This window comes from Phyllostomus discolor, chromosome 6 (genome assembly GCF_004126475.2).
Source record: "Phyllostomus discolor isolate MPI-MPIP mPhyDis1 chromosome 6, mPhyDis1.pri.v3, whole genome shotgun sequence".
Taxonomy (NCBI): Eukaryota; Metazoa; Chordata; class Mammalia; order Chiroptera; family Phyllostomidae; genus Phyllostomus; species Phyllostomus discolor.
In genome coordinates, this window is record NC_040908.2 from 69,999,338 (window position 1) to 70,024,975 (window position 25,638).

A 25,638-nucleotide genomic window follows, 5' to 3' on the forward strand; every position below is an offset into this window, starting at 1 on the left:
GTTTTTTGTTTTCTTTTTTTTTTCCTTCTCCTTCTTGGCCCTTTAACATTTCTTATAATACTGGTTTGGTGGTAATAAACTCCTTTAGCTTTTTCTTGTCTGGGAAGCCCTTTATTTCTTCAATTTTAAATTATCGCTTTGCTGTGTATAATAATCTTGGTTGTAGGCCCTTGCTTTTTTACTTTGAGTATTTCATTCCAATCCCTTCTAGCCTGAAATGTTTCTGTTGAGAAATCCACTGTCAATATTATGGTAGCTCCCTTGTAGGTAACTGTTTTTCTGTTGCAGCTTTTAACATTTCCTGTCTTTAACCTTTGGCATTTTAATAATAACGTTTCTTGGTGTGGGCCTGTTTGGGTTCATCTTATTTGGGACTTACTGCACTTCCTGGCCTTTGTGTCTTTTTTCTTTACCTGGTTAGGAAAGTGTTTGGTCAATATTTCTTCAAATAGATTCTCGATCCCTTTCTCTTTTCTCCTTTGCTATCCCTGTAGGCCTGTCAAACTCATTTTCACTGGTGCCAGACTGGATAAAACACGGTAGAGGGCTGGATTTGGCCTGTGGTCCTTGTGTTTGCCCCCTGTGCCCTAGGCTGTGGATTTTATTATGCTTCACTTTGTATCAGAGGTTCCTTAAACTATCCATTGTTTTTCCCTGTTCTGATTTGGTGTTTTTTTTTTTACCTTGTCTTCCAAATTGCTGATTCAGTCCTCTACTTTATTCAGCCTACTCTTCATTCCTTCCAGTGTATTCTCCATTTCTGATTGGTCCCTTTTTCATGCTGTTGAAAATCCTTATAACTATTTGTTTGAAATCTGATAAATTGCTTGCCTTCATTTCATTTAGCAGTTTTTCTGGAGATTTTTCCTGTTCTTTCATTTGGGGCCTGTTTCCTTGTCTTCCCATTTTGGTTGCCTCTTTATGTTTGTCTCTGTGTATTAGGTAGGTTTTCTATGACTCCCGATCTTTGTGCAGTGGGCTCATGTAGTAGGTGTCCTGTGGGGTCTGGTAGTGCAGTTTCCTTTATCCCTGTGCTGGGTGCCTCAGCAGTGTTCCTTGGGCAGACTATGTGAGCCCTTCTGTTGTATTTTGAGTCTTTGCCTTTGACGAGCCCTCAGGCTGGTTGACTGTGAGACTTAGGCTTGACCATGGTGTGGGAGTTGCTGTATAGATGCTGAGCACATGAAATGGAATTTCTAGGGTTTGTTGCTTGCCCAGGTCTTCTTTGGAAATGCTGCTTCTGAATCTCATTGGATCTTGCTCTGATGTTGTTTGAAGTTGGCCTGTTGGGTGTTTTGGATCTGGGTCTCTTGGGAGGGACTCTGGTGCAGGCCATGTCAATTGCTACTTGTGACTGGCTCTGGGCAACCTCTCAGAAACTGTAGGTGATTCACTTTGTGGCTGCCTGTGCTGAGCCTGTGTGCACACTGGAAGGACCAAGCTGCCAAGGCTGGATTTTACCAGCACCAGGCCCAGGGGCGAGCAAAAGTCCTAGGGCACCCCGAGTTCCACCTCTGCCTGCTTCTGCCTATTGGTTACCTGCTAGGTTCAGTCAGTGAGATGGCCTCTGGTAGTATTTGTGTTGCATGAAATAGGTTCTTATTAAGTTACCAGGTTGGGGCGGATGGTGTTCATCATATTGGTGGCTGTTCAAACTTGGTGCCAGTGCTGATTCTGAGTATACTCAGCAAATGTCCCTGGGTATATCAAGTCTAACTGCCAGCTGCTGGGTGCTCACACACCTTTGCGTTGGCGGGGTCGTGGAGAATGCTGAGGATGCCAACAGAGTTTATCAGGTTCAAACAGACCAAGAATTGGTCGTGTGAAGGGAGGATGTGCTCTGTGGGACCTTCAAGGGACAAGTGACCCCTGACCTAGAGCCACACAAATTAGTCTGTCCCAGATTCTGCCTGGAGGAGACAGAGCTCAGCAGGGTATGGCCTTGGGGAGTTGATAGGATGGAACTAGTGGGTCTCCACTGATGGGGAGGTGCTGGTCAGGCTTCCAGTGAAGGTGAGGGAGTGGCCCACACTCCATAGCTATACAACTCAGTTTGTCCCAGATTTTGCCCGGATTTCAGTGGAACAGAGCCACTAGGAATTGTGTGGGTGGGGCCCCTGGAGCCTGAATGGTGAGACTGGAGATCTCCTATGAGGGAGAAGCTCTTGTCAGGTTCACGAAAATATGGGGTGAATGGTGCTTCTCTCAAAGCCATACAACTCAGTCAGTTACATCCATGAGCCTGCCCAGACCTCTACACCCTGGCTTTCAGCAGGGTACAAGCTTTGTGGGGTGGGGCTACAGAGAGTTCAGAGGGTGGAACTATTGCATTCCCCAAGGGTGATTCCACACTGTCAGGAATGCTGCGCCCGAGAAAGATCAAGATTGTTTCTGCAGTATGGAAGGAGTCAGCGCTGGGATTCTGGGGGCTGTCCATCAGCCCTCTCTCCAGAGACAAACCCCAATCTCTCCTCATGCAACTCTAGTCTATTCCTCCTTCCCTGTGTTAGAGCCCAGGGTTAGTGATTGTAAACAGGAGTTTGTGTTTTGGCCCTTAAAGAGGGCACCCATGTCTCTAGTAGACTCCTGTCTCTTCCTGAGAGACAGAAATCCCACTGCTTTTCAGAGCCAGATGTTATATGTGCACCTCTTTCCTGCTGTGGTGCTCTGAGCTGGGGAGTCTGGCTTGGGGTTGTGACCCCATGTTCTTTCTGGGGAATCCCCAGCAGTTGAGGTAGTCCCCTCTGGAGCCTCAGCTTCTGCTCATAGGAGCGGAGCCAGCCCTTTTCAGGACTTCACCCTTCCTGTTAGTCTTGAAGTGCCTTCTTCTATAAATCCTTTGTAATAAGACATCTCTTCAGCTAGTCTTTAGTTGTTTATTCAGGATCATTTTTCTATAATTTAGTTGCAATTGCAGTTTGGTCTGTGGAGGAGGTGAGTGTATCTTCTACCTACTTCACCACCATCTTGGATATCCTCCTGGACTTCTTTTTGTTAGGGGTTTTTTGATTACTGATTCAGTCTTCTTACTATTAATAAGTCTGTTCAGATTTTCTGTTTCTTCATGCCTCAGCTGTGGAAAATATGTTTTTACAGATTTGTCCATTTCTTTACAGTTGTCCAGTTTGTTATTGAATAACTGTTCATAGTGATACCTTATGATTGTTTTTTGGCATCAGTTGTAACTTTTCATTTTTGATTTTGAGTCTTTATCTTTTAGCAAATCTAGAAAAGATTTGTAAAAATTTTTTTGAAAGAAGCAGCTTAGTTTTTTTTAAGAAATTTTTATTGATTATGCTATTACAGTTTTCCCAACTTTTCCCCCTTTATCCCCCTCCACCCTGACCCCCAACCCTCCAGCATTCCCTCTCCTTAGTTCATGGCCCTGGGTTGTACATATAAGTTCTTTGAGTCCTTTGTTTCTTATACCATTTTTTTAATCTCTCCCCACCTATTTTATGCCTACTAATTATGCTTCTTCTTCCCTGTACCTTCCCCCGCATTCCTCCCTTCCCCCTCCCCACTGAAATCTCTCCATGTGATGTCCATTTTTCTGATTCTGTTCCTGTTCTGGTTGTTTGCTTAGTTTTTGCTTTCATTGTTTTTCTTTTTTCTAGGTTCATTTGTTGATAGTTGTGAGTTGTCATTTTACTGTTCATATTTTTGATCTTTTTCTTAGATAAGTCCCTTTAACATTTCATATAATAAGGGCTTGGTGATGATGAATTCCTTTAACTTGACCTTAACTGGGAAGCACTTTATATCTGCCCTTCCATTCTAAATGATAGCTTTGCTGGATAGAGTAATCTTGGATATAGGTCCTTGCCTTTCATGACTTCAAATACTTCTTTCCAGCCCCTTCTTGCCTGTAAGATTTCTTTTGAGAAATCAGCTGATAGCCTTCTGGGCACTCCTTTGTAGGTAACTCTCTCCTTTTCTCTTGCTGCTTTTAGGATTTTCTCTTTGTCTTTAATCTTGGGTAACTTAATGATAATGTGGCTTGGTGTGTTCCTCTTTGGGTCCAACTTCTTTGGGACTCTCTGAGCTTCCTGGACTTCCTAAAGTCTATTTCCTTCACCAGATTGGGGAAGTTTTCCTTCATTATTTGTTCAAATAAGTTTTCAACTTATTGCTGTTGTTCTCCTGGCACCCCTATAATTCGGATATTGGAATGTTTTAGGTTGTCCCAGAGAATCCTCAGCCTCTCTTTATTTTTTTGGATTCTTGTTTTTTCGTTGTAATTCAATTGGATGTTTATTTCTTCCTTTTGTTTCAAATTGTTGCTTTGAATCCTGGTTTCCTTCTTGCCACTGTTGGTTCCCTGAATATTTTGTTTTATTTCATTTTGAGTATCTTTCATTTGTTCTTTAATTTTTCAACCAAGCCCAATCAGGTCTGCAGGCATTTTGATTATCAGGGCCTTAAATTCTCCATCAGATAAGTTGGCAATCTTCTCATTGCTTAGTTTTCTTTCTGAGGTTTTGCTGCATTCTTTCATTTGGGCCATATTTCTTTGTCTTGGCACAGCTGATAGGCTGTAAGGGGTCGGGGCCTCAGGTATTCACCCAGGCAGGGCAACCCTCTTTGCTGCGTGGCCTGTGTGGGAGGGGCCAGAGCCGGAACAGTGCAGCCCACCTGCTTGTCTCTAGCGTACTTTCCAACAGACTCTCCTGTGGGACTGGAAGTATCTTTCACTGCAGCAACCCCAGCCTTAGCCCACAGTCAACTCTGAGTCTCAGTTTGCTCCTTAAGTCAGTCCCTCCCGTGCAGCTCTGGGGAGCTAGGCAGTCAGCCTCTCCCCTCCGCCGCCTCCCTGTGGTTTTTCTGAGTCTGCCCCTGTGGTCTACCTTACTGGTCTGCTTGTTCTTGATTTTTTCTTTAATTCCTTGGTTGTCGGAGTTCCATGCAGTTTGATTTTCTGGCACTTTTGGTTGTTTGTTGATTTTAGATTGGTTGTTATCCTCCTTTTGGTTGTGCGAGGAAGCAAAGGGTTTCTACTTAGGCCTCCATCTTGGCCGGAACTCAGAAGCAGCTTAATTTTCATTGATTTTTTGTTGTTGTTGTTGTTTTCATTTCCACCCTCATCTTTATTTTCTTTCTTTCAGTAACTTTGCTCTTTTTTTTAAAGTTTCTTTAGTTGTAAAGTTACATTGTTCATTAGAGATTTTTCTTGTTTCTTTAGGTAGGTCAGTATGATTTGTAAACTTTCTTCTTAGAACTGCTTTTGCTGTATTCCATGGATTTTGGTGTGTTATATTTGCATTGTTTTGTCTCAGGGTGTTTTTTATTTTACCTTTGCTTTTTGTTGACCACTTGGTTCAGCATCATGTTGTTTAATCTGTATGTATTTCTGATTATTCCAGTTTTCTTTGTGAAATTGCTTTCCAGTGTAATACCATCGTGACCAGAAAAGATGCTTGATATAATTTCAGTCGTCTTAAATTTACTATGACTTGTTTTGTGATGGAACAAATGATTTGTCTTGGCGAAATGTTTCATGAGTATTAAGAAGAATGTATTCTGGTGCTTTTGGTTAGAATGCTCTGTCAACTTAATAGATATATTAAGTTCATCTGCTTTCATGTGTCATTTAAGGCACATACTTAATGATTTTATCTCCAAATAATCTATTCATTCACTTTAGTGGGATATTAAATTCCTCTATTACTGTATTTGTTTATTTCTTCCTTCAAGGTCTGTACTTGGGTGCTTCTGCATTGGGTGGAGGGAGAATGTAAAAATGCCTCTTGCCAGTGCCTGTGTCCCTGAGGGAGTTCCAGTTGTCTTCTGCCCCTCCAGGGGATGCTTTTAAATCAGTAAATGATTACCATTCACATATGAATATAAATGCTCTTTAAACTGCTGCTTTTGTGCTGGTGAGCCCTTTAAGATTGAATCTGTGACTAATAGCCCTTTGGCTGTCCTAGGCCGTAAACCCTGTTGTGTTTCACAGCTAGGTGTTTTGGCAGGGGCTCATCTCTCCCACGTAGGTTCCAAGGGTTGGGGTGCCATATGTGGGGCACAATCCCTTCTTTTTCAGGGAGAAACTCTGTATTTGTGAGATCTCTCTTGATTGTATGTAGGTCACTATGCCTGGGGTGGGGTTTTTTTGCAAGACCAAGTGTTCTGCCTCTACTACCCGATTGGAGGTGGCCCTTTTATCTTTGCTGTGAGGAGGGAGTGTTCGGCTAGTGTCAGGTCTTTTTCAGAGTGAGCTGTTCCATATGTAGCTGTAGACTGGTTGAGTCTGTGGGAGGACATAAGCTCAGGCTCTTTCTGCATACTTACTGAATTGCCTCTCTGTGCTTTTTAAACCAGGAGAAGCACAGGTATAAATATACTCTTAAGGAATTTACCAGTAACTTAATGCTTCTTAAACAGTCAGAGTTACCTTTAAAATAGGTGCAAAGGTTAAAAATTTGCTTCTTGGCTCTGCCTTATGAGTTATTTTGAAGTGGTTCTGTTCTTTCTTCAGGTTGGTGAACAAGTCAGGTGACAGATGAGCCTGAGTGAACGTTTTGGTTAGAAAGTCAAGCCCAAACTTGGCTTTGTGGTAGAAATTTTTGGAGCTCTGTCTAGTTTTATTTTTCTTGATTGATTGTGTGATAAGAATGATCAAACCATCATCTCAACACTGGCAAGATCAGAATGTTACTGGAAATAATGTTGTCTTAATGTGCTCGTCACTTTGAGCAAAGTGGCCCTGAAGAAAGGCCACTTTGAAAGGTGATATTTTTGAAAGGTGATAGTTATATTGATTCAGGAGAGAAATGGGGATGATGCCACTTTAGAAGTCCACATGAGGGGATTATGCAGGCTTTTTCTCTTTCATACCACATCTTCATTTCCTAATACTTTGATTATATTCCATTTTAAAAATTTCATCTTCGTGTCTTTAAATGTTCTTTGAATAGATAGCAAATAATGATTAATTTAAATTCTGTGAAAAACTTTACTGACTGTCCCATTAAGTAGTAAGGTTTGAGTCTGAATGGCATAAAATAATTACTAAACAATTAATTTGGGGTGATAAGAAAAGATTTATTGTTGGATTCCTACTTTATTCCACTGGTGGAGTTTGGAACTGGGGGCTGAGTCTGCATTGGTGGGTGTGAGGTGCTCAGAGAAAGAACATGGGGAATTGGGGCAGGTGTGAGGGTTGCACATGAGCCCTGCTGAAGTGTACTTTGCCGTCCTCCACCTGAGTGTTGAGGAAGTGTTTGGCATGGCAGAGAGTGCCACTTCCCTGAGAAGGCATCTGGCAGGCCTCCTCACGGCCTGCAGCATGGCTCTGACTGCAGGCAGAACTTAACCAGCTCCAGAGCAGGGTAAGCACTTACTTGGGTGGGACGTTCCAAGGACAGCAACCCCTGTTGTATCAGGGTGATCACTGCATAAAGTATGTAAGTATCTAATCATTCTGGTGTACACCTGAAACTAATATAATATTGTATGTCAACTGTAAGTGAAAAAGAAATTGAAAAAAATTAAAAAGAAAAAAAGATGGCCCCTGCCTGGCAGACAGAGCAGGAAGTACTGAGGTGCACAGAACTAACAGGGGAGGCTGGGATGCTCACCCACACCTTTAGATTTTCCCACCTGGCTACCTCTCTTTTTGTAGTCTGTAAGGAGAGCTTGACCTTTTGAAAATCTAGAAGCTCCTAATGGGAGCTCGTCTGCACTATAAAGGAAAGTCTGCCTGCTCCATGCTCCAATTTAATCGTTCTTTTAGGAGATGAGGAACACTTGCTTCAAGGCCTTCTAATAACCTGTCATATTCTGTTCATTTCCACAATCAATGAGGAAATGCATTCTGTATCCAAGCTGGTGATGTGACCACACGGAGAGGATGGAGGCAGTGCCCCTGGCCCAGCACCTCTCCAGTTGAAGTATTAACAATAAAGCCAACTTTTTGGAATTTATTGAAAGCACTTTAAGAAAGGCTATTTCAAATCTGCACTTACAACTCTCATTTGATATCTTATATACAATTTATGCTATCCTGCTCCTGAAATACCCATGTGGGTTGGGACCCATGGCACCATTATACCTGGGGCAAGAGGCATTGAAAGATGAGACATATAGTAGGTTCCAAATAGACTGAGAGAGAAAGTGTTGATGCCCAATCGTTTTGCCCAGTGGCACAAGGCAGGAAGTGGGTGCTGGATTTGTGAACCTGTCCAAATCAGGAGAATCAACTTTATTAAGGTCTTCCCTTACTCCCCCAGGACACGTCTTCTACAGCTGTTTTCTTTTTTCTAGGCCCTGGTACAGCATCATGAGAAAGCCACCACCTCCCTCATTCTGTGTTTAGCTTTGGCATACCCTTAGCTTGATTCAAAACAAGGAGCAGGTTAACTGTTTCTTGAATTGAAATTAGCCACTGTTTGCTTGGTTCCTGCCACACACGGAGTAGAGAGAGAAGGAACAAACAGTAACAGTTCTAAAATCTGGCATTTGTTTTGATGGTAGGCAGAGAAAATACTCACATGGGATGTTTAACTTTTTCTTTTTAATCTCTTTGTATTATACAGCTTTACTCAGAAATACCCTCCAGTAAAATTTTTATCAGAAAAGGATCGTAAAAGAATTTTGGTAAGTTTGCATATCTGATTAATATTTGTAGTATTCAGAAACTTGCTTTTTGCCCTGGCTGGTGTGGCTCAGTGGATTGAGTGCCGGCCTGGGAACCAAAGGGTTGCTGGTTTGACTCCCAGTCAGGGCACATGCCTGGGTGGCAGGCCAGGTCCCCAGTAGGGGGCATGCAAAATGCAACCACCATTGATGTTTCTTTCCCTCTCTTTCTCTCTCCTTTCCCCTTTCTCTAAATATAAATAAATAACATCTTTAAAAAAAAAAAGAAACTTGCTTTCTAAGTTGAGGTATAATTTACATACCATAAAATTCACCCTTATGGAGTATACAATTCAGTGGTTATTATATTCACAAAGGTGTGAAATAGCACCATGTTCTAATTCTAGAATATTTTTATCAATCCAAAAAGAAACTGACCCCGTCCCCTGCAAGGCCCATGAACAGTCATTTTCCATCTCCCTACCTCCACCTTGTGGCAATGGCTGTAACTACTTTCTGTCTCTGTGGATTCTTCTGTTTTGGACATTTTATACAAACAAAATGATATGTGTTCTTTAGTATCTGATTTCTTAGAATAATTTTCCCAGGGTTCATCTATGCTGTAGCATGAATCAATACTGCATTCCTTTTTATGACTCAACAGTATTCCTCTGTGTGGATGTACCACATTTATTTATCCATTCATCAATTGATGTCATTGGGGTTTGTACTTTGAAGCTGTTGTGAATAATGGTTCTGTGAATATATATGTACAAGTTTTTGTGTGGACGTGGTTTTCATTTCTTTTGGATGTATACCTAAGAGTGGAACTGCTGAGTCATACGATTACCCAGTGTATCACTTTCTGAGGAAATGTGAAACTTCTAGAGCACTGGTTTTTGAAACCTTTTCTGGCTCACACACCACTTTAGTGACTCCAGGGGGGACTTCCTCAGCTAGTGGTCTTACTGTTAAACATCAACACAAATCTACCAATGAAAGAGTTCTGGTGAACTATTGAAATATTCTGTTGAAATATGTCCAAAGAGAGTGGTACCTTTGCATTAAAAAAATAACAGTTTTTTTGAAATATAATTTATGTACCATATAATTCATCCTTTAAAGTGTGTAATTCACTAGTTCTTAGTATATTCACGGATTGTGCATTCATACCAGTATTAGCACATTTTCATAACTGCAAAAAGAAACCTTGTGCCCATTGGCAGTCACTCTCCATTTCCCCCCAACCCCACTACCCGCAGTCCAAGCCCTAGGCAACCACTCATCTGCTTTCTGTCTACACAGATTTGTCAGTTCTGGATGTTTCATCTAGGTGGGATATGCAATATTTGTCCTTTTGTGACTGGCATCTCTCATTTAGCATGTTAAGATTCATTATGTTGTAACATGTATCAGTACTTCATGTGTTTTTATTACCATATACTGTTGCATTGTATGGATGTGCCACATTTTATTTACCCATGTATCATGATAGGTAGGTAGCTCTATATTTAACCTTTTGAGGAACATCCAAGCTGTTTGCCAAAGTGACTGTACCCCTTTCATTCCCATCAGCAGTGTGTGAGGGCCCCAGTTTTCTCCTCCTCCTTGCCAACACTGTTTTTTTTTTCTTTCGATTTGTAGGCTTCCTGGTAGGTATGATGTGTGTCTCATGGTGTTGGTTTGAGTTTCCCCACTGGCTAACGATGTTATTATAATTATTGCCCATTCCTGTGTCTTTGTGGAGAAATGTCTATTCAGATACTTAGCCCACTTTTTAAATTGGGTTATTCTTCTTTTCATTATTGAGTTATAAGATTTCTTCATTCTAAATATAACTTCCTGATCATATATATAATTGGCAAATATTTTCTCCCATTTAGTTCTTACATTTAGGTCTATGACCCATTGAATTGATTTTTATGTGTGGTGTTAGATAAGGCTCTTTTCATGCTTTTGCATGTGGCTGCCCACTTGTCCAGCACTATTGGCTGAGAAGACTAATCATGTCCCTTTGAACTGTCTAGGACACTTGTTGAAATCACTTGACCATTAACATAAATATTTCTAGATTCTCAAATTTATTACATTGAATTCTGTTTATTCTATGCTAGTATGATACAGTCTTGCTTTTACTGTAGCTTTGTAGTAAGATTTGAAATTGGGAAATGTGAATCCTTCAACCTTGTTCTCCTTTTTCAAGATAGTTTATTTTCCCCTTTCATCTATCTTTTATTTTTATTTTTTAAAATATATTTTATTGATTATGCTATTACAGTTGTCCCATTACCCCCCTTCATTCCCCTCCACCCTGCACACCCTCTCCTACCCACATTACCCCCCTTTAGTTCATGTCCATGTGTCATAAGTTCTTTGGCTTCTACATTTCCCATACTATTCTTGCCCTCCCCCTGTCTATTTTCTACCTACAATCTATGCTACTTATTTGTACCTTTTCCCCCCTCTCCTCCTCCCACTCTCCTGTGGCTAACCCTCCATGTGATCTCCATTTCTGTGGTTCTGTTCCTGTTCTAGTTTGCTTATTTTCTTTTTGTTTTTGTTTTAGGTGTGGTTGTTAACAGTTGTGAGTTTGCTGTCATTTTACTATACATGTTTTTTATCTTTTTCGTATGTTCTTTTTCTTAGATAAGTCCCTTTAACATTTCATAAAATAAGGGCTTGGTGATGATGAACTCCTTTAACTTGACCTTATCTGAGAAGCACTTTATCTCCCCTTCCATTCTAAATGAAAGCTTTGCTGCATAGAGCAATCTTGGATGTAGGTCCTTGCCTTTCATGACTTGGAATACTTCTTTCCAGCCCCTTTTTGCCTGTAAGGTCTCTTTTGAGAAATCAGCTGACAGTCTGATGGGAACTCTTTTGTAGTTGACTGTCCCCTTATCTCTTGCTGCTTCTAGGATTCTCTCCTTCATTTTTAACTTGGCTAATGTAATTATGATGTGCCTTGGTGTGTTCCTCCTTGGGTCCAACTTCTTTGGGACTCTCTTAGCTTCCTGGACTTCCTGGAAGTCTATTTCCTTTGCCAGGTTGGGGAAGCTCTCCTTTATTATTTGTTCAAGTAAGTTTTCTACTTGTTGCTCTTCCTCTTCCCCTTCTGGTACCCCTATAATTCGGATGTTGGAACGTTTAAAGATGTCCTGGAGGTTCCTAAGCCTTTCATTTTTTTGAATTCTTATTTTTTCATTCTTTTGTGTTTGGTTGTTTCTTTCTTCCTTCTGGTCCATTCCATTGATGTGAGGCACAACTTTCTTTCCATCACTATTGGTTCCCTGTGCATTTTTCTTCATTTCACTTATTGTAGCCTTCATTTTTTTCATCTAATTTGCGACCAAAGTCAACCAATTCTGTGAGCATCCTGATCACCAGTGTTTTGAACTGTGCATATGATAGATAGATAGGTTGGCTATCTCTCGGTTGCTTAAAAGTATTGGTTCTGGAGCTTTCTTCTGTTTGAGCCATCTTTTTTTTTTTCTTTTGTCTTGTTGCACCTGTTACATATGAGGGGCAGAGCCTTAGGTATTCACCAGGGCAGGGCACACCAGTTGCTGGGTTGTGATGCTATAAGTGGGGGTGGGGTCCAAGAGGGAACAATGGTGCTTGCTCCGCTCTCTGTTGGACTTCAGTCCCTTCTACCACTTCCCCCCAGCAAAGTGGGCCTTTCTGGTGCTAATTCCCATGTGAGTGGGCTTGTGCACCCTGTGGGTCTTTCCAATGACCTCTCCTGTGAGGCTGGGAGTCTCCCTGTGCCTCAACTCCCCACAGGTGTTTTCAATCAGTGCCCCGAGTCTCTATCTCCTGGCGGTGGGACCCTGGGACTGCCCGGCAGCCAGCCGCCTTGCACACAGTGCCTTGCTTCACAATCGCCACCTTGCTGGGTCTGCCGGTTGCCACCCCTTGGCCGGGGTCTGCCAGCCGCCGCTTTCACGCCCAGGGCCCGCCCGCTTCAGTCTTGCATGCCTGGGATGCCTTACACCCGTCCCAATGCTCTTTTTTTGCGACCCCTCTCAGCCCGGTTGTCTGACTCTGCCCCTCCAACTGGTCTGGATGAATGTGTCTATTTTAACTCCTTGGTTGACCGACTTCCATACAGTTCAATTTTCTGTCAGTTCTGGTTGTTATTCTGTTTCTAAATTGTTGTTGTTCCTATATTGGTTGTGTGAAGAGGCACAGTGTGTCTATATATGCCCCCATCTTGGCCGGAAGTCTGTCAAGATAGTTTTGACTATTCTGGTTTCTTATAATTCCTTGTGAATTTTAGAATTAATTTGCCAGTTTCTCCAAAGAAGCCAGTTGGGATTTTGATAGAGATTGCATTGAATCTGTAGATCAATTTGGGCAGTATTGTCATTTAACAATATTGTCTTCCAATCCTAACATGGGTATTTAATAAATTCCTAATAAATTCCATTTACTTAGGGCTTCATGAATTGCTTTTAACCTTTTTTGTAGTTTTCAGTATATTTTGCATGTGTTTTGTTTAATTTATTTTGAAGTATTCTTTTCAATGGAAGTGTTTAGTTTTATTTTATATTGTGTATTGCAAGTATTTGGAAGTACAGTTGATTTTTGTATTTTTTTATATCCTGTAACCTTGCAGAACTCATCGGTTAGTGCTAATAGTTTAAAGGGAATTCTGTCCTGGTTTTTTATGTGTTGCTGAGGACATTTGTTGCTGAGGGTTTGGGTTACCTTTCAGTGTCGTTTTCCTGAGTGCAGTTCAGTTTTGTTACCACTGACCTTCTTTGTGTTGCTGTTGTCAAAAATATATCTTTATTTTATAGGTCCAATAATACAAGTATATATATGTTATATAATTGGGTTTTTGTTAAGATAAAATATTAATAACATAAACATTGTTTTAACCATTTTTAAGTGTACAGTTCCGTGGCTTTAAGTATGTTTACACTGTTGTTCTTACAGCTTGGCCTTTAAATCAATTACGAGTAGACAGGAGAAAAGGCAATTACATTGCCTTTTATAATTGCTTTATTGATTCCTCTTCCCCCTCCCTCCCTTCTTTTCCCTGTAGACTAAGTTACTGTCTGGGATCATTTGTTTTCAGCCTGAAGAACATCCTTTAGTATTTCTTATATGGCAGGTCTGCTTTTTGTTGACTTATTTTTGTTTGTTTTTGAAAGTTATCTTTGGTTATATATGAAGTTCATGGCTGATAGTTTCTTTCTGTACTTTGAACACATTGTTCCACTTGTTTCTCTCTATTTGTTACAGTAAGTCAGCAGTTAATCACTTTAGGGTACCCTTGTGTGTGAGGAGTCATTTTTCTTGTGTTGTATTAGTGTCCTAGGGCTGCTGTAAGATCTACCACCAACTCATTGGCTTAAAACAAAAGAAGTTCAATCTCTCACAGTTCTGCAAACTAGAAGTCTGATATCCAGGTGTAGGTAAGCAGAGCCATGTTTTCTCTGAAGGCTCTAGTGCAGCGATTTTCAACTGGTGCACACCAAGAATTTTTAAAACGTGCAATACCTGACTATTTAGCCAGGGGCACTAACCTCTTTTTCCTTAAGACTGTCAAATGAAAAAACAGCAGCAGCTAATACAATGGCCATCCAGTATGAATGAATCAAAAGTGTAACTTTTTTTGTCAGATTAGCAAAAATATATTTTTTGATGTGTCACAGGATTTTAGTAATTAGTTTGTGTGTTGTGGAATGGTTGAAAATCACAGTTCTAGGGGAAAATCTTCTCTTAGCTTCTGGTGTTGCCTGTGATTCTTGAGTTCCTTGGCCTGTAGAGACTGTCTTCATTCCAGTCCTTGCTGCTGTCATCACACAATATTCTCGCTGTGTGTCTCATAGTGGATTCAGGGTTCGCCCTCCTCCTATATGACCTTACCTTAATGACATCTGCAATGGTCCCATTTCCAAATAAGGTCACATTCTGAAGTTTCAAGAAGGACATGAATTTTGCAGGACAGCATTCACCCCAGTAAAACTGCTTTTAAAAGTTTATTGTTGTGTGTGATTTTTAGCAGTTTTAGTATGATGTGTGCATCTCTTTTTTTTTTTTTTTTATTTTTATCCTGTTTGGAGTATTTTGAGCTTCTTCAATGTATTTTATCAGTTTTGGGCAGTCTTCAGCCATTATTTCTTTGAATATTCTTTTCTGTTTTTCTCTCTCTCCTTTTCTGGTACTTCCATTACATGCATGCTGGTGTGCTTGTTGGTGTCCTGTATTTGTCTGAGCCCCTTCTCAGTTTCCTTTTTTCTCTGTTCTTTCGATTGTGTAAGCACTCTTGATTTATCTTCAAGTTCACTGAATCTTTTTATATGCAGTAAATGTTGACTCCCTCTGGCGATTTTTTTTTTATTATACTTAAAACTCTAGGGTTTCCATTCGTTTCTATTTTATCATTTCTCTCTTTTTAGTTCCAAGTTACTTCTATTAAACATGGTTCCCCCCAATTCTTTGAGCATATTTGTGATTGTTTTTTCGAAGAGCTTTGTTAACTTCAACATCTGGGCTCTTGCACAGGCGGTTTTTGTTGTCTGCATGTTTTTTGTGTGTACAGGTCACATTCCTGTTTCTTTGTATATCTCATAGTTTTTGTAGAAAAGTGGAAATTTTAGAGGGGACCCCCTCAAAAAACAATCATCTCCTAGAGGGCAGGCCCCTTGTAGTACAGGCTTCCCCTGCTAAGTAAGTGTTCTAGAAACCTATCTACATCAGTGTAGCAGCTGGTGTTGTGAGAGGCTGCATTCAGCTTCAGTGAATTTTTTTTTTTTTGAAAAGCCTTTCAGTGCATTTGGCCATTTCACGATGGATGATTTATGAGTGCACCTGTTGCATAAATGTCACTCACACGCGGGGAAGATAATGAAGCACAAACTTTATTACCCTGGCGGGGGACTCAGAGAAGAATCCCAAATCCTGAGCCCAAACCTGGGCTCGTCACAGTTCCTTTAAATACTTGTTACAGAACAAAGAGGGGAGGGGGATTCATCTGCTAAAGCAAGGGAGCATGCAGAGACAGAAGCAGAACAAAGGTCAACATTTCGGCCTTGAGATAACCTTACTTAGCAACGTCTGTTAGCCGGCTCCTTATCTCAAAATAACTTTTACTCAGCTTTTGTCCTGACAAGACTTGCAGGTGTTACAAAGAGCAGAAAGCCCCTTTATGAGACTTTCTACTTTCTTTTCCTGCCACACACCTGCCCACACCACACTGAGTGTTCAGCAGGTTTCCACCAAAAATGGCATGAGCCCCATGTCCCACCCTCCCTATTCACCTGATCTCGCCATGAGTGACTTTTTTTTGTTTCTCTGGATGAAAACAGTCCTCATAGGGAAACTTTTTGCCGATGTGGAAGAGGTGAACAAAAGATGGTAGAAGCACTAAAGGCATCAAAATCAACAAGTTCAAAAACTGTATTGAGCCTGGCTGGCGTAGCTCAGTGGATTGAGCACGGGCTGGGAACCAAAGTGTCCCAGGTTCGATTCCCAGCCAGGGTACATTCCTGGGTTGCAGGCCATAACCCCAGCAACCGCACATTGATGTTTCTCTCTCTCGCTCTCCCTCCCTTCCCTCTCTAAAAATAAATAAATAAAATCTTTAAAAAAAAAACTGTCTTGAGCAGTGGAAAAAAACGTCTCAGTAGGTGTATTGCATCAAATGGGGAGTACCATATTTTGCCATGTATAATGTGCTCCTGTGTATTCTGTGCACCCACATTTTTGGCCCAAACTTTCAGGGAAAAAATCTTTTGTTTTTAGAGAGAGGGAAAGGGAGGGAGAAAGTGGGAAAGAAATATCAATATGTGGTTGCCTCTCCCTACTGGGGACCCAGCCTTCAAACCAGGCCTGTGCCCTGACTGGGAATCCAACTGGCAACCCTTTGATTCACAGGCAGGCACTGAATCCACTGAGCCACACCAGCCAGGGTAGAGTTACATTTTTAATGCATAAGCATAAATAAAAGAATTAGCCCTGGCCGGTGTGGCTCAGTGGTTGAGTGCTGACCTGTGAATAAAAAGAATTAAAAACATTTATACAGATACAGAATTGGTACTACCCATGTATAATGCTCATCCTTATTTTTCTCTCAAAAACTTGGGCAAAGAAGTATACATTGTACATGGCAAAATATGGTACTTTGAAGGTGACTGAAGTTTAAATGTGTACGAATTAATACACAATTTTTTATAAAAAATTCCAAGTTTTTTGGGGTTTCTTCTTGTGTAATGTAGCAAGTTTGGAGACTGTTCTCCTTTAAGAGACTAGTGTTAGGTGGTGACACAGGCTTTGAAAGAATTCACGAAGAGAAGAAAATGTACAGAATAAAGTTTTTAGTCACTCTCCAAGAAAGGAGAGGGGCATGGTGTGGAGAGACACATTAGCACTGAGGGGTGGGGGCTTTGAGATTTTATTGGATTATAAGTGGATTAAAAAAGGGTGGGAGGTTGCTCTGTGTGGCCCTTGAGCTGTTGGGGGCATTGTTACACAAGGTTGCGTTTGTTCCAATGTTATCTTCTGCCTATGGCTGTAGAGAGCAGTCAGTTCTATTCTTGCTTTCCAGTAATTTCCAGTCCTGGGGACATAAGCTCAGAAGAGTAAAATGTCAGTCATGTTTAACGAGGTCATGGGCCTGCTAAGCAAATGGTGCCGCAATAGCAAATGGGGCTGACTTTTTCCTTCAACTAGTTTTATTTTTGTTTGGTTATATATTTGTTTAGTGACTTGACTTTTAAGTGACATTTGTGTTGCCTGCAGTGGGACGCTCTGATGGTTGCTCCTTACAGGCCACAGACTTGGGCATGGACACACTTAGCTGGAATGGAAACTGGAAAAGCAGCATTTGTGCTGCCAAACCCAATAAGCAGAGACAGGGATTGCATCTTTAGGGGCACTTTATTCAGATTGCCCGCGATCTGAGGAAACTGCAGGTTTGTACCCTAAAGAGCCATCTTAAATTCCATTTTAAACCTACCCTTTTTATAAGGAGAAGAAAAGGGTAGGTAAGGAGTTTGGAATTCAGGGAAAAAGTTAATCAGATAAAAAGCTGCAGCATTCTTTCCTCTGTGTCCTGGGCAGTGGACATCTCACCCTGGAGCACAATGGCTCAGATACCACCCTGATTGCTTGCAGTCCTGAGGCACAGAGGTGGACCTGCTTGTGATCTCCTGCACTCAGGGTGGCTCATCCTTCACTTCTTGAAACGATGTATGTTTTTACATATTCGATTACTGAGCTTATTAGCTACTACCCAAAACTAAAATTTTTCCCACATTTGAGTCCCCCATCAGGATGATAGTGGTTCTAGCAGGGCTCTTACTGACCTTCTCTTTCCCCCGATTTCTCTGTTAAGCCGTCTGCCTTGGGTGGTATCACACCAACTGTTAGGCTCCAGTAATTGCCAGTTGAGTAAACTATTCTTTCATCAATGCTTTGGGTTATCAATTGCTTCTCAGTCTGATCCATTAAATTCTGGCCCCTTTGCAGATGTAGCTTTTGGGGCCAGTCTTTGAGGTTTGTTCTGACCCCAGGAGGACTCTTAGGTGTCTCTTTCCCTGGGTCTCCCTATTGAGTTTGCTGGCTTATGGTTTAGCTTGTTCTCAAAGAACTACCAGCCTTCTTTATTGCTTACCACCTAAATCTCCATTGTTTTTGGGAAGACCCTTATGCTTGAACTTCTCTACACTCTTTTTCAAATAAAATTGATTATAGGGGCAGAGTTTTGGAGCTGTCTGTCTTGGCTGCCTCTGCCCTTGGGGAAGTACCTGAGCAGCTGCTCAGGAGCTGTGGGGAGGGAGCGACACTGCCACACTGCTGCTTCCCATGTGGTGGGGAGCTGGGGCAGGGGCAGAAGCCCCGATCTTCTGGCCTTGCCTATCTCAACTTAGAGTTTCCACCCTGTGAGCAAGCTGGGACAAGAATGACTACAGTCTTTTTAGTCATAGCCGGCATGCCTGGGGTAGAGCGCCTCTCCTAGGAGTAGGACCTGGTGGGGGAAGGGAGCTTTTAACCCCCTGGCCCACTCGCCAGGAATTGAACCTCTGCACCTTGCAGCTGGAGGGGATGAGAAATGCTGGTGGGTTGCCTTTCCAGGTGAGATCCCATCTTTTGCCTGGGAGGCCCATTATTTTGGCCACACCCACCATTCTCTCCTACTGTGAACTATGAGGGTGGGGAGAGAAGGGGGGTGATCCATGGCATAAGTGTCACAGACTCTACTGAATTTTAGTAGATTTTCTTGCGTAAATGTTTGTTTATTTATTATATACCCTTATGACAATTTCTAGAGACTTGAAGTGGTTGGTTTCTTAAAATTAATTTTCACCAATTATGGTTTTGCTGGAGAACAGGTCTGCAGAGCACCTCACACCTTCCCATTCTGGAAAAATTTTTTATCTGTGACCTTGGTACATAAATGGTTAGTACAAAAAGTTTTATTAGCCAACATCTAGGTTGTGGGAGTATGTCCCTCAAACACCAAAGGAACACTGTTGAACAATATTAAATCTGTTTCCCCATCTAATTCCCCTTTGCATTTAGAAGTTATAGACCTCTTGCCTTTTTAGATGGTTTATATAAATCTCACCCTGAGCAGACGCTAAAGTCTGTTCTACTTATACATCCACCAGCACATCAAAAATGTGTATGCATTTAAGTATGAATTGAGGAATATATCAGTGTCCTCAGCAGCAGAGTACAGTTAATTTTTCTAATCTTTCTGTGTCAGTGTGATACTCTACACCAATTTATGAACTCTGCACAGGCTCTCAAGGGTTATTATTTCCATGTGGGATGTTTTTCTGCTTGATGCCAAGTATTATTGAGTTTATTTCACTTTACACATAACCACGACAAACGGACATAGTGTGTTTCATTCCTTTGTCATCTCATAGGTTAAGCCGCATTTCAGAGTCATTTTGGTGCCTCAGTCTAGGCACTGTTGTTAAAACTTAAAAAGCCTTTTCATTTATTGTTGAGGCCTTAGAACAAAGAAGGGGTTTGTGAAAAGACATTCTTTTGCAGATTTAGTGAGCAGCATGAGTTTGAACGCTGTCCTTGAACTAGATCATTTTAGCTGCTTGTTAATTCCCACAAGAGCAAGAACTGTAAGCACAATTGAGATAAGCTCATAAACTGCACCGCCATGCAAAGCTGTGTGAGGTCCAGGCATGTCCAACATTTTGGAGTCTCTGAGCTACACATTAAATGCACTTCAACATGTAATCACACACACACAAAAATCTCATAATGTTTTAAGTAAATTTACAATTTTGCGTTGGGTTGCTTTCACAGCCATTCTGGGCCGAACGAGGCCCGTGGGCCGCAGGTTGAACACCCCTGAGTCCATTTCAGTGTAAGAGATCTTAGGTCTTTTCTTCTTACTGTCTTTTGGCTATTAGCTCTTTGTTATTCAGAGAGTATGCCTGGGTGGTGAGCATCTGCCAGTTTTGTTTCTATTTGAAATGCTTGCCTAATGGGCTGAAATTCATTTGGAAAACCATTTTATAACCATCCAGCTATGTTACATAAATCTTTTAGTATTGTAGATAGAAAGGCATTGTTCAAGAAAAACAGTTTATTTTAAGTAAGACTTAAGGTGCTTCCCGCAGTTTTATGTTCCTCCTAAAACTAAGGAAGGATTGGAAGTGATAGTACGTATTATAGTTGAATGCACTGCACTTCTGCCGGCTCTGAGCCACTTTGTTCTTTTAGGTGCTGAGGTAAAGTTCACGTGCCACAGAACATCTTATTTTAATAAACAGTTGCATATAGATATAGTTACATTAGAAAAGTTAAATTTCCTTTAAAAGGGTATAATTTTTCTCATTTCAAAACTATGGAAAACATGGGAAAATGCAATCAAATAAAGGCAAAGTAAAATGAAATCTCACCCCATTAATTAAGCCTTAGTGGTAAACCAATTTGAAATTCATTTATTTTTCCAGAAAATTCTCTTTTCAAATCATTGTTCAGTTATACAGATAGACTGTAAGAGTGGTAAAGTTAAAACACAAACTGGACAAAGCTATAGGTGGGTGAAAAAGAATGGAATTAAGACTGTGCATTTAGCCCTGGCCAGTAGCTTAGTTGGTTAAAAAGTCATCCCGATACATTATGGTGGCAGGTACGATATCAGGTCAGGGCAAATGCTTGAATCAACCAATGAATTCACAAATAAGTAGAACAACAAATTGATGGTTCTCTCTCTTATCTCTTTCTCTCTCTATGGGGGATGGGAAGACTGTGGGCTTATATATCATTACCAGTGACCTGGGAACCTTGGTCAAAACCTCAGTTCCTCTGGGTGTCATCTCTAAACAAAGGGGACTTATAAAATGGTGCTGTCAATGAAGAGTGAGTGTAGCTGGTTCAAAGCTGTTGAGTATCAGGACTTTTCCTGTATTCACATTCTAATCCATATTTATGTTTGCCCAGAGCGTATATAAACATCTAGTCGTGGTTGACAAACAGTTCTTCTTAAGGCAAGCAATACCCCTCCTGCTCCCCACAATCTACCATTTTAACCCAGCACGGCTAACTCACCATGGTAAATGCTGGAGTTATGTGTTAGATTTTATCTGAACAGAAGACTTCATGGCAAATTAAATGTCTTGAAACTATAGACCTAGGTGTTTATGTACTATTTTAGGTAAAAATAATTCTTTTTTTCCTACTGTAAATTCTTTTTTTTTTTTTTTTTTTTGAAGAGGAGCATGAGGTGAATGCAAATTTTAATGGAGGAGGAGGAAGCAGAGTGGAGAACAGAACAAAATAGGGGATTTGCACATCACACGTCTCTTTTCTGAGTTTATTCTTTTCACTCCCACCTCCCAGAAATGAAATATGCTTTGTCTGACCCTTCTCAGTTATAGCACTTAATTTCAGTAAAGTCTTTTTATTAGTTATTCCTGAGCTCCTGCCCCTCACAGGCCCCTCAGAGCTGCATCGTTTCACTGTCTGCATTCCTGATCAGACATTTACTGACAGTGGAACTTAATCATTGGGGCCTTTGGTCTGCAAACAGCATCTGTTGCTTATTAATTTGTTCTTAGCAACAAAAAAGTTTTTCATGAGGTTCTCAAGCCCATTTTAAGTATCACTTTTTTTGGTAGTTCATCAGATCTCTGCATTTTGCTAATAGTTGTTTTTTTTTTCCAGTACTTCTAAAATTCTGTAGGAGTTGTATTAGAACCATGTAAGCGATGGTCAGCATCCCTTTTATTATAAAACAAGAACCTTTTTGTCTTTTTTTAAATTGAGATGTATTTGACATAAAACATTGTATAAATTTAAGGTATATTATATGTTGATATTAGCTTGGTACATTTATATTGTGTTATGGTTGCCCATTGTAGCATTAGCTTACACCTCTATGTTGTCACATATTACCATTTCTTCTAGTGCTGGGAACAATTAATATTTTGTCTCTTAGCAAGTTTAATGTTTGTATTATAGTTCTGTTGTCTATAATCACAGGACTATATTAGGTCTCCTGGACTTAATCTAGTAGTTGGAAGTTTGTACCCACAAAGAGCACCTCCCATCTACCTGCTCCCTGGCCCATGGTAAACCACCGCTGTATACTTCGCTTTTACCTTTAGATTCCGCACATAAGTGACATCATATAGTATTTGCCTTCTCTGTCAGACTTACTTTTCACAGTGCCCTCAAGATGCATCCATGTTGTCATAATGCCAAGATTTCCTTTCTTTTCGGAGCTAAATAGTGTTCCACTGTATATACATTATGCCATGTCTTCTTTATGCATTCATCCATTAATGGAAACTTAGGTCTACATCTTGGCTATTGTGGGTAATGCCTCATAAGAGCCTTTTAAGAATGTAAAGCACAGATCAGTGTGGCTCAGTTGGTTGGTGTGTTGTCCCATACACCAGAAAGTCACGGGTTTGATTCCTGGTCAGGGCACATACCTAGGTTGTGTGTTCCATCTGTGGTTGGGACATGTATGGGAAGCAGTCGATCAATGTTCCTTTCTCTCTCTCTCTCCTCCCCTCCCCTCCCCTCCTCCCTTCCTTTCTCTCTAAAAATCAGTGAACATGTCCTCAGGTGAGAATTAAAAAAATAAAAAATAAAAATATTTTTAAAAAGAATGTAAAATTTTCTGTCAAAGAAGACATTTTGAAACTTGTAACTATGATTTTTCTGTCTTACTGGGTGGTAATTTCAGTTTTTAGACTGTTTGGAAGCTGACAGATAGTATAATTTCTTGGCTCTGGGGTAAGCAGTAAAGATGCTGCTTTAAAGCTTTGCCATCTTCCTTCCTTCCCCTATACCTAAGTAAGTTTGAAGTCGTGGCTGCACCAGAAATATATCTTCTTGAAGTTGATTGTCATCGTGTTCTCTTGAGCTTTCACTGGGGATGTTTTCCACACTGTTCTGATGCAGATAACTGGAGGAGCAGGGTTCGTGGGGTCCCACCTCACTGACAAACTCATGATGGACGGCCACGAGGTGACTGTGGTAGACAACTTCTTCACGGGCAGAAAGAGAAACGTGGAGCATTGGATTGGCCACGAGAACTTCGAGCTGATTAACCATGATGTGGTGGAGCCCCTCTACATTGAAGGTGAGTGACACCATGCACTGTTATTGTTCAGAGCCGGGTGGGTGTGGGCTCACCAGAGCAGACAGCCCTTGAGGGTAAACTGCCTGGCTTGGCCACATCCAGTTTTTGTGTATTTTGTTGTTGAAATAGTCTACTCATGTGCAAGGTACTAATCTAGTTTCTGATGAAAGACGGTTATGACAGTGCAAGAGTCTGACTTCACTATTACATGCCCCGTCCCCCAGTTTTGAACTTCACGGTCTGTCGAAGTAAGGCTTATTATGTAATGCACATCTGTCCCTGTTGCCTAACAAGTCTGATGTCTGCCCCACCCATGTGAAATGACTTCTAGCTTCCTGTCAGAAAGTGGCTGATATAGAAGGCTGATATATAGGGGGTTTAAACTTTGGGAGCTATAGCTTTGGGAGCTATACTGGGTTGGATGGTGGCCCCGAAAAAGATATAGCCACACTTGAACCCCCAGAACCTTTTAATGTGAAAAAGGGGCCTTTGCAGATATAATTAAGTTGAGGCTTATCTTGAGATGAGGTCAACCTAGATCGCCTGGGCAGGCTCTAATTCTAATGGCAAGTGTCCGTGAGAGACAGGGTGGAGGAGGAGAAGTGGACACGTGGGGAGAAGAGGAGGAGGCCATGTGCCGACTGAGGTGGAAATTGGAGTTACGCGGCCCTGTATTGCTGCCCTGGGGCCTTTGGAGAACACGTGGTCTGGCCAACACCTTGTTTTCAGACTTTGGTTTCTAGGACTGTGGGAGAATAAATTGTCTGTCGTTCTGTTTCACTGAGTTTGTGGTGCTTCAGGAAACTAATATAGAGGCTGTAAAGGAGACTTTTTCTAAGGTGTACTGCTGAGAACTACCACAGGTACTTGACTAGGAGGCCTCTTAGAGTCACACAGACTTTATTTATGTTCTCTCTCCTTTAGATCTGACCATGTCCTTGAGAAGCAAGTATCATCCCACTTATATATACAGGGCTGGGCAAAAGTAGGTTAATAATAATATAGAATACAATAATTAATAAATAAATAACACAAGAATAAACTGTGTTTCACATACTCACAGTTGTAAACCTATTTTTGCCTTTCTCTGTATATGGAAAATGAATGGAGTTGTGGGCTGCCTAAAGTTACAGGGTAGTTAAGTGGCTGTGCCAGAATCCAACTTTGGGTTGTTGATGCCAAAGTTTGTAAACACCTGCTCCTCCTCCTGCTTTTTTCATATTATCAAATCCTGAACATTTTCCCATGTCAATAAAATATATCTTGAAGAGTCATTGTAATTGGTCAGCAATGTTATTATATGGATATACCATGGTTTACTTATTCATTTCCTCATTTAAATTTTTCCAGTGTTTTATTATAAATACCTTTGCCTGAATTTTATTTTCTCAGTAAAGAGTCCAAATATGAATTATGCCAAATACTAATATGTCTCCTTTATCATTTGGTGGTGTTTATTTCACTAATATATTAGTAACATTGAGCATTATCTTAAAAAATACTGACAAAAATGTTTTGCTAATTTGATAGGAAGCCCATGGCTCGATGTAGATTTCTTTAGTTATTAAAAAGGTTAAACTTTCTTACATGTTAATTCACAAAAAAATTAAATAATGTCTTTTACCTTTTTTAAAAAATTGCTTTTAGTATGAGTTCTTCATAATAGGGATATTAATCATTTGACATATATTTAGCAACCTGACTTCTTGCAACCTGACTTTTTGACTTTTAATTTCATTGAAATTTGCAATTAAAATATAGTCTCATATGTTCATTTCCTCTTTGCCATTTTTTCTTTTTATTTTATGGTATAAGTGTCCCAAAATTAGATAAATATTCAGCCATGGTGGGGTTTTTTTTTTTTTGCTTGTTTTTGCTTCATTTTTAAACATTTAATTATTTAATCTACTTGTGATTTATTTTGGGGTCATGCTATAGTTTTGTGAAGTGAAGCAGATGATGTAGATAATAGACAAGCTGTTTCACTTTCCACTGGGACTTCATCACGGGGTGGCTTTGATACAGTTAACTGAGGTAATGTGCGTGACAGTGCTCTCATGGACACAGTTCTTCAAGTGTGCCCCGATGGTGCCCCCTCCTGGTTATTCCGCCATTCAATCAAAGGCAAATCCTAGATACTGCTATGGAAGGACTTTGCTGATGAATTAAGGTTATGAATCAACTGACTTTAAAATATGGCGATTACCCTGGATTATCTGGGTGGGCCCCACATAATCACAGGAGCATTTAAAAGCAGCAGAAAATGGTGGAAGAGCCTGTGAGAAATTTGGTGAAAGAGCTGCAAGAGAGAAGTCGGAGAGATTCCAAGTGTGAGAAGGACTTGACCCACCACTGCTGCCTTTGAAGGGGCTCTGAGCCAGGCCATGCAGGCAGCCTCTAGAAGCTCCCAGCCAGCCAGCATACGAGACCTTGTGCTGTAGCTTTGTGGAACTCAATTTTGCCAGCGACCTGAATCATCCTCT

At 40.8% G+C, this 25,638-nt stretch overlaps 1 protein-coding gene across 2 annotated transcripts in view; it reads left to right on the forward strand.

Moving 5' to 3' along the window:
- UXS1 (UDP-glucuronate decarboxylase 1) overlaps positions 1–25,638 on the forward strand; it is a 130,035-nt gene that overhangs the window by 42,371 nt on the left and 62,026 nt on the right. For both annotated transcript variants that reach the window (XM_028516406.2, XM_028516408.2), the window contains exons 5-6: positions 8,535–8,595; positions 22,975–23,155. In XM_028516406.2, coding sequence (XP_028372207.1) covers positions 8,535–8,595; positions 22,975–23,155 — 242 coding nt within the window. The remainder of the gene's footprint in view (positions 1–8,534; positions 8,596–22,974; positions 23,156–25,638) is intronic.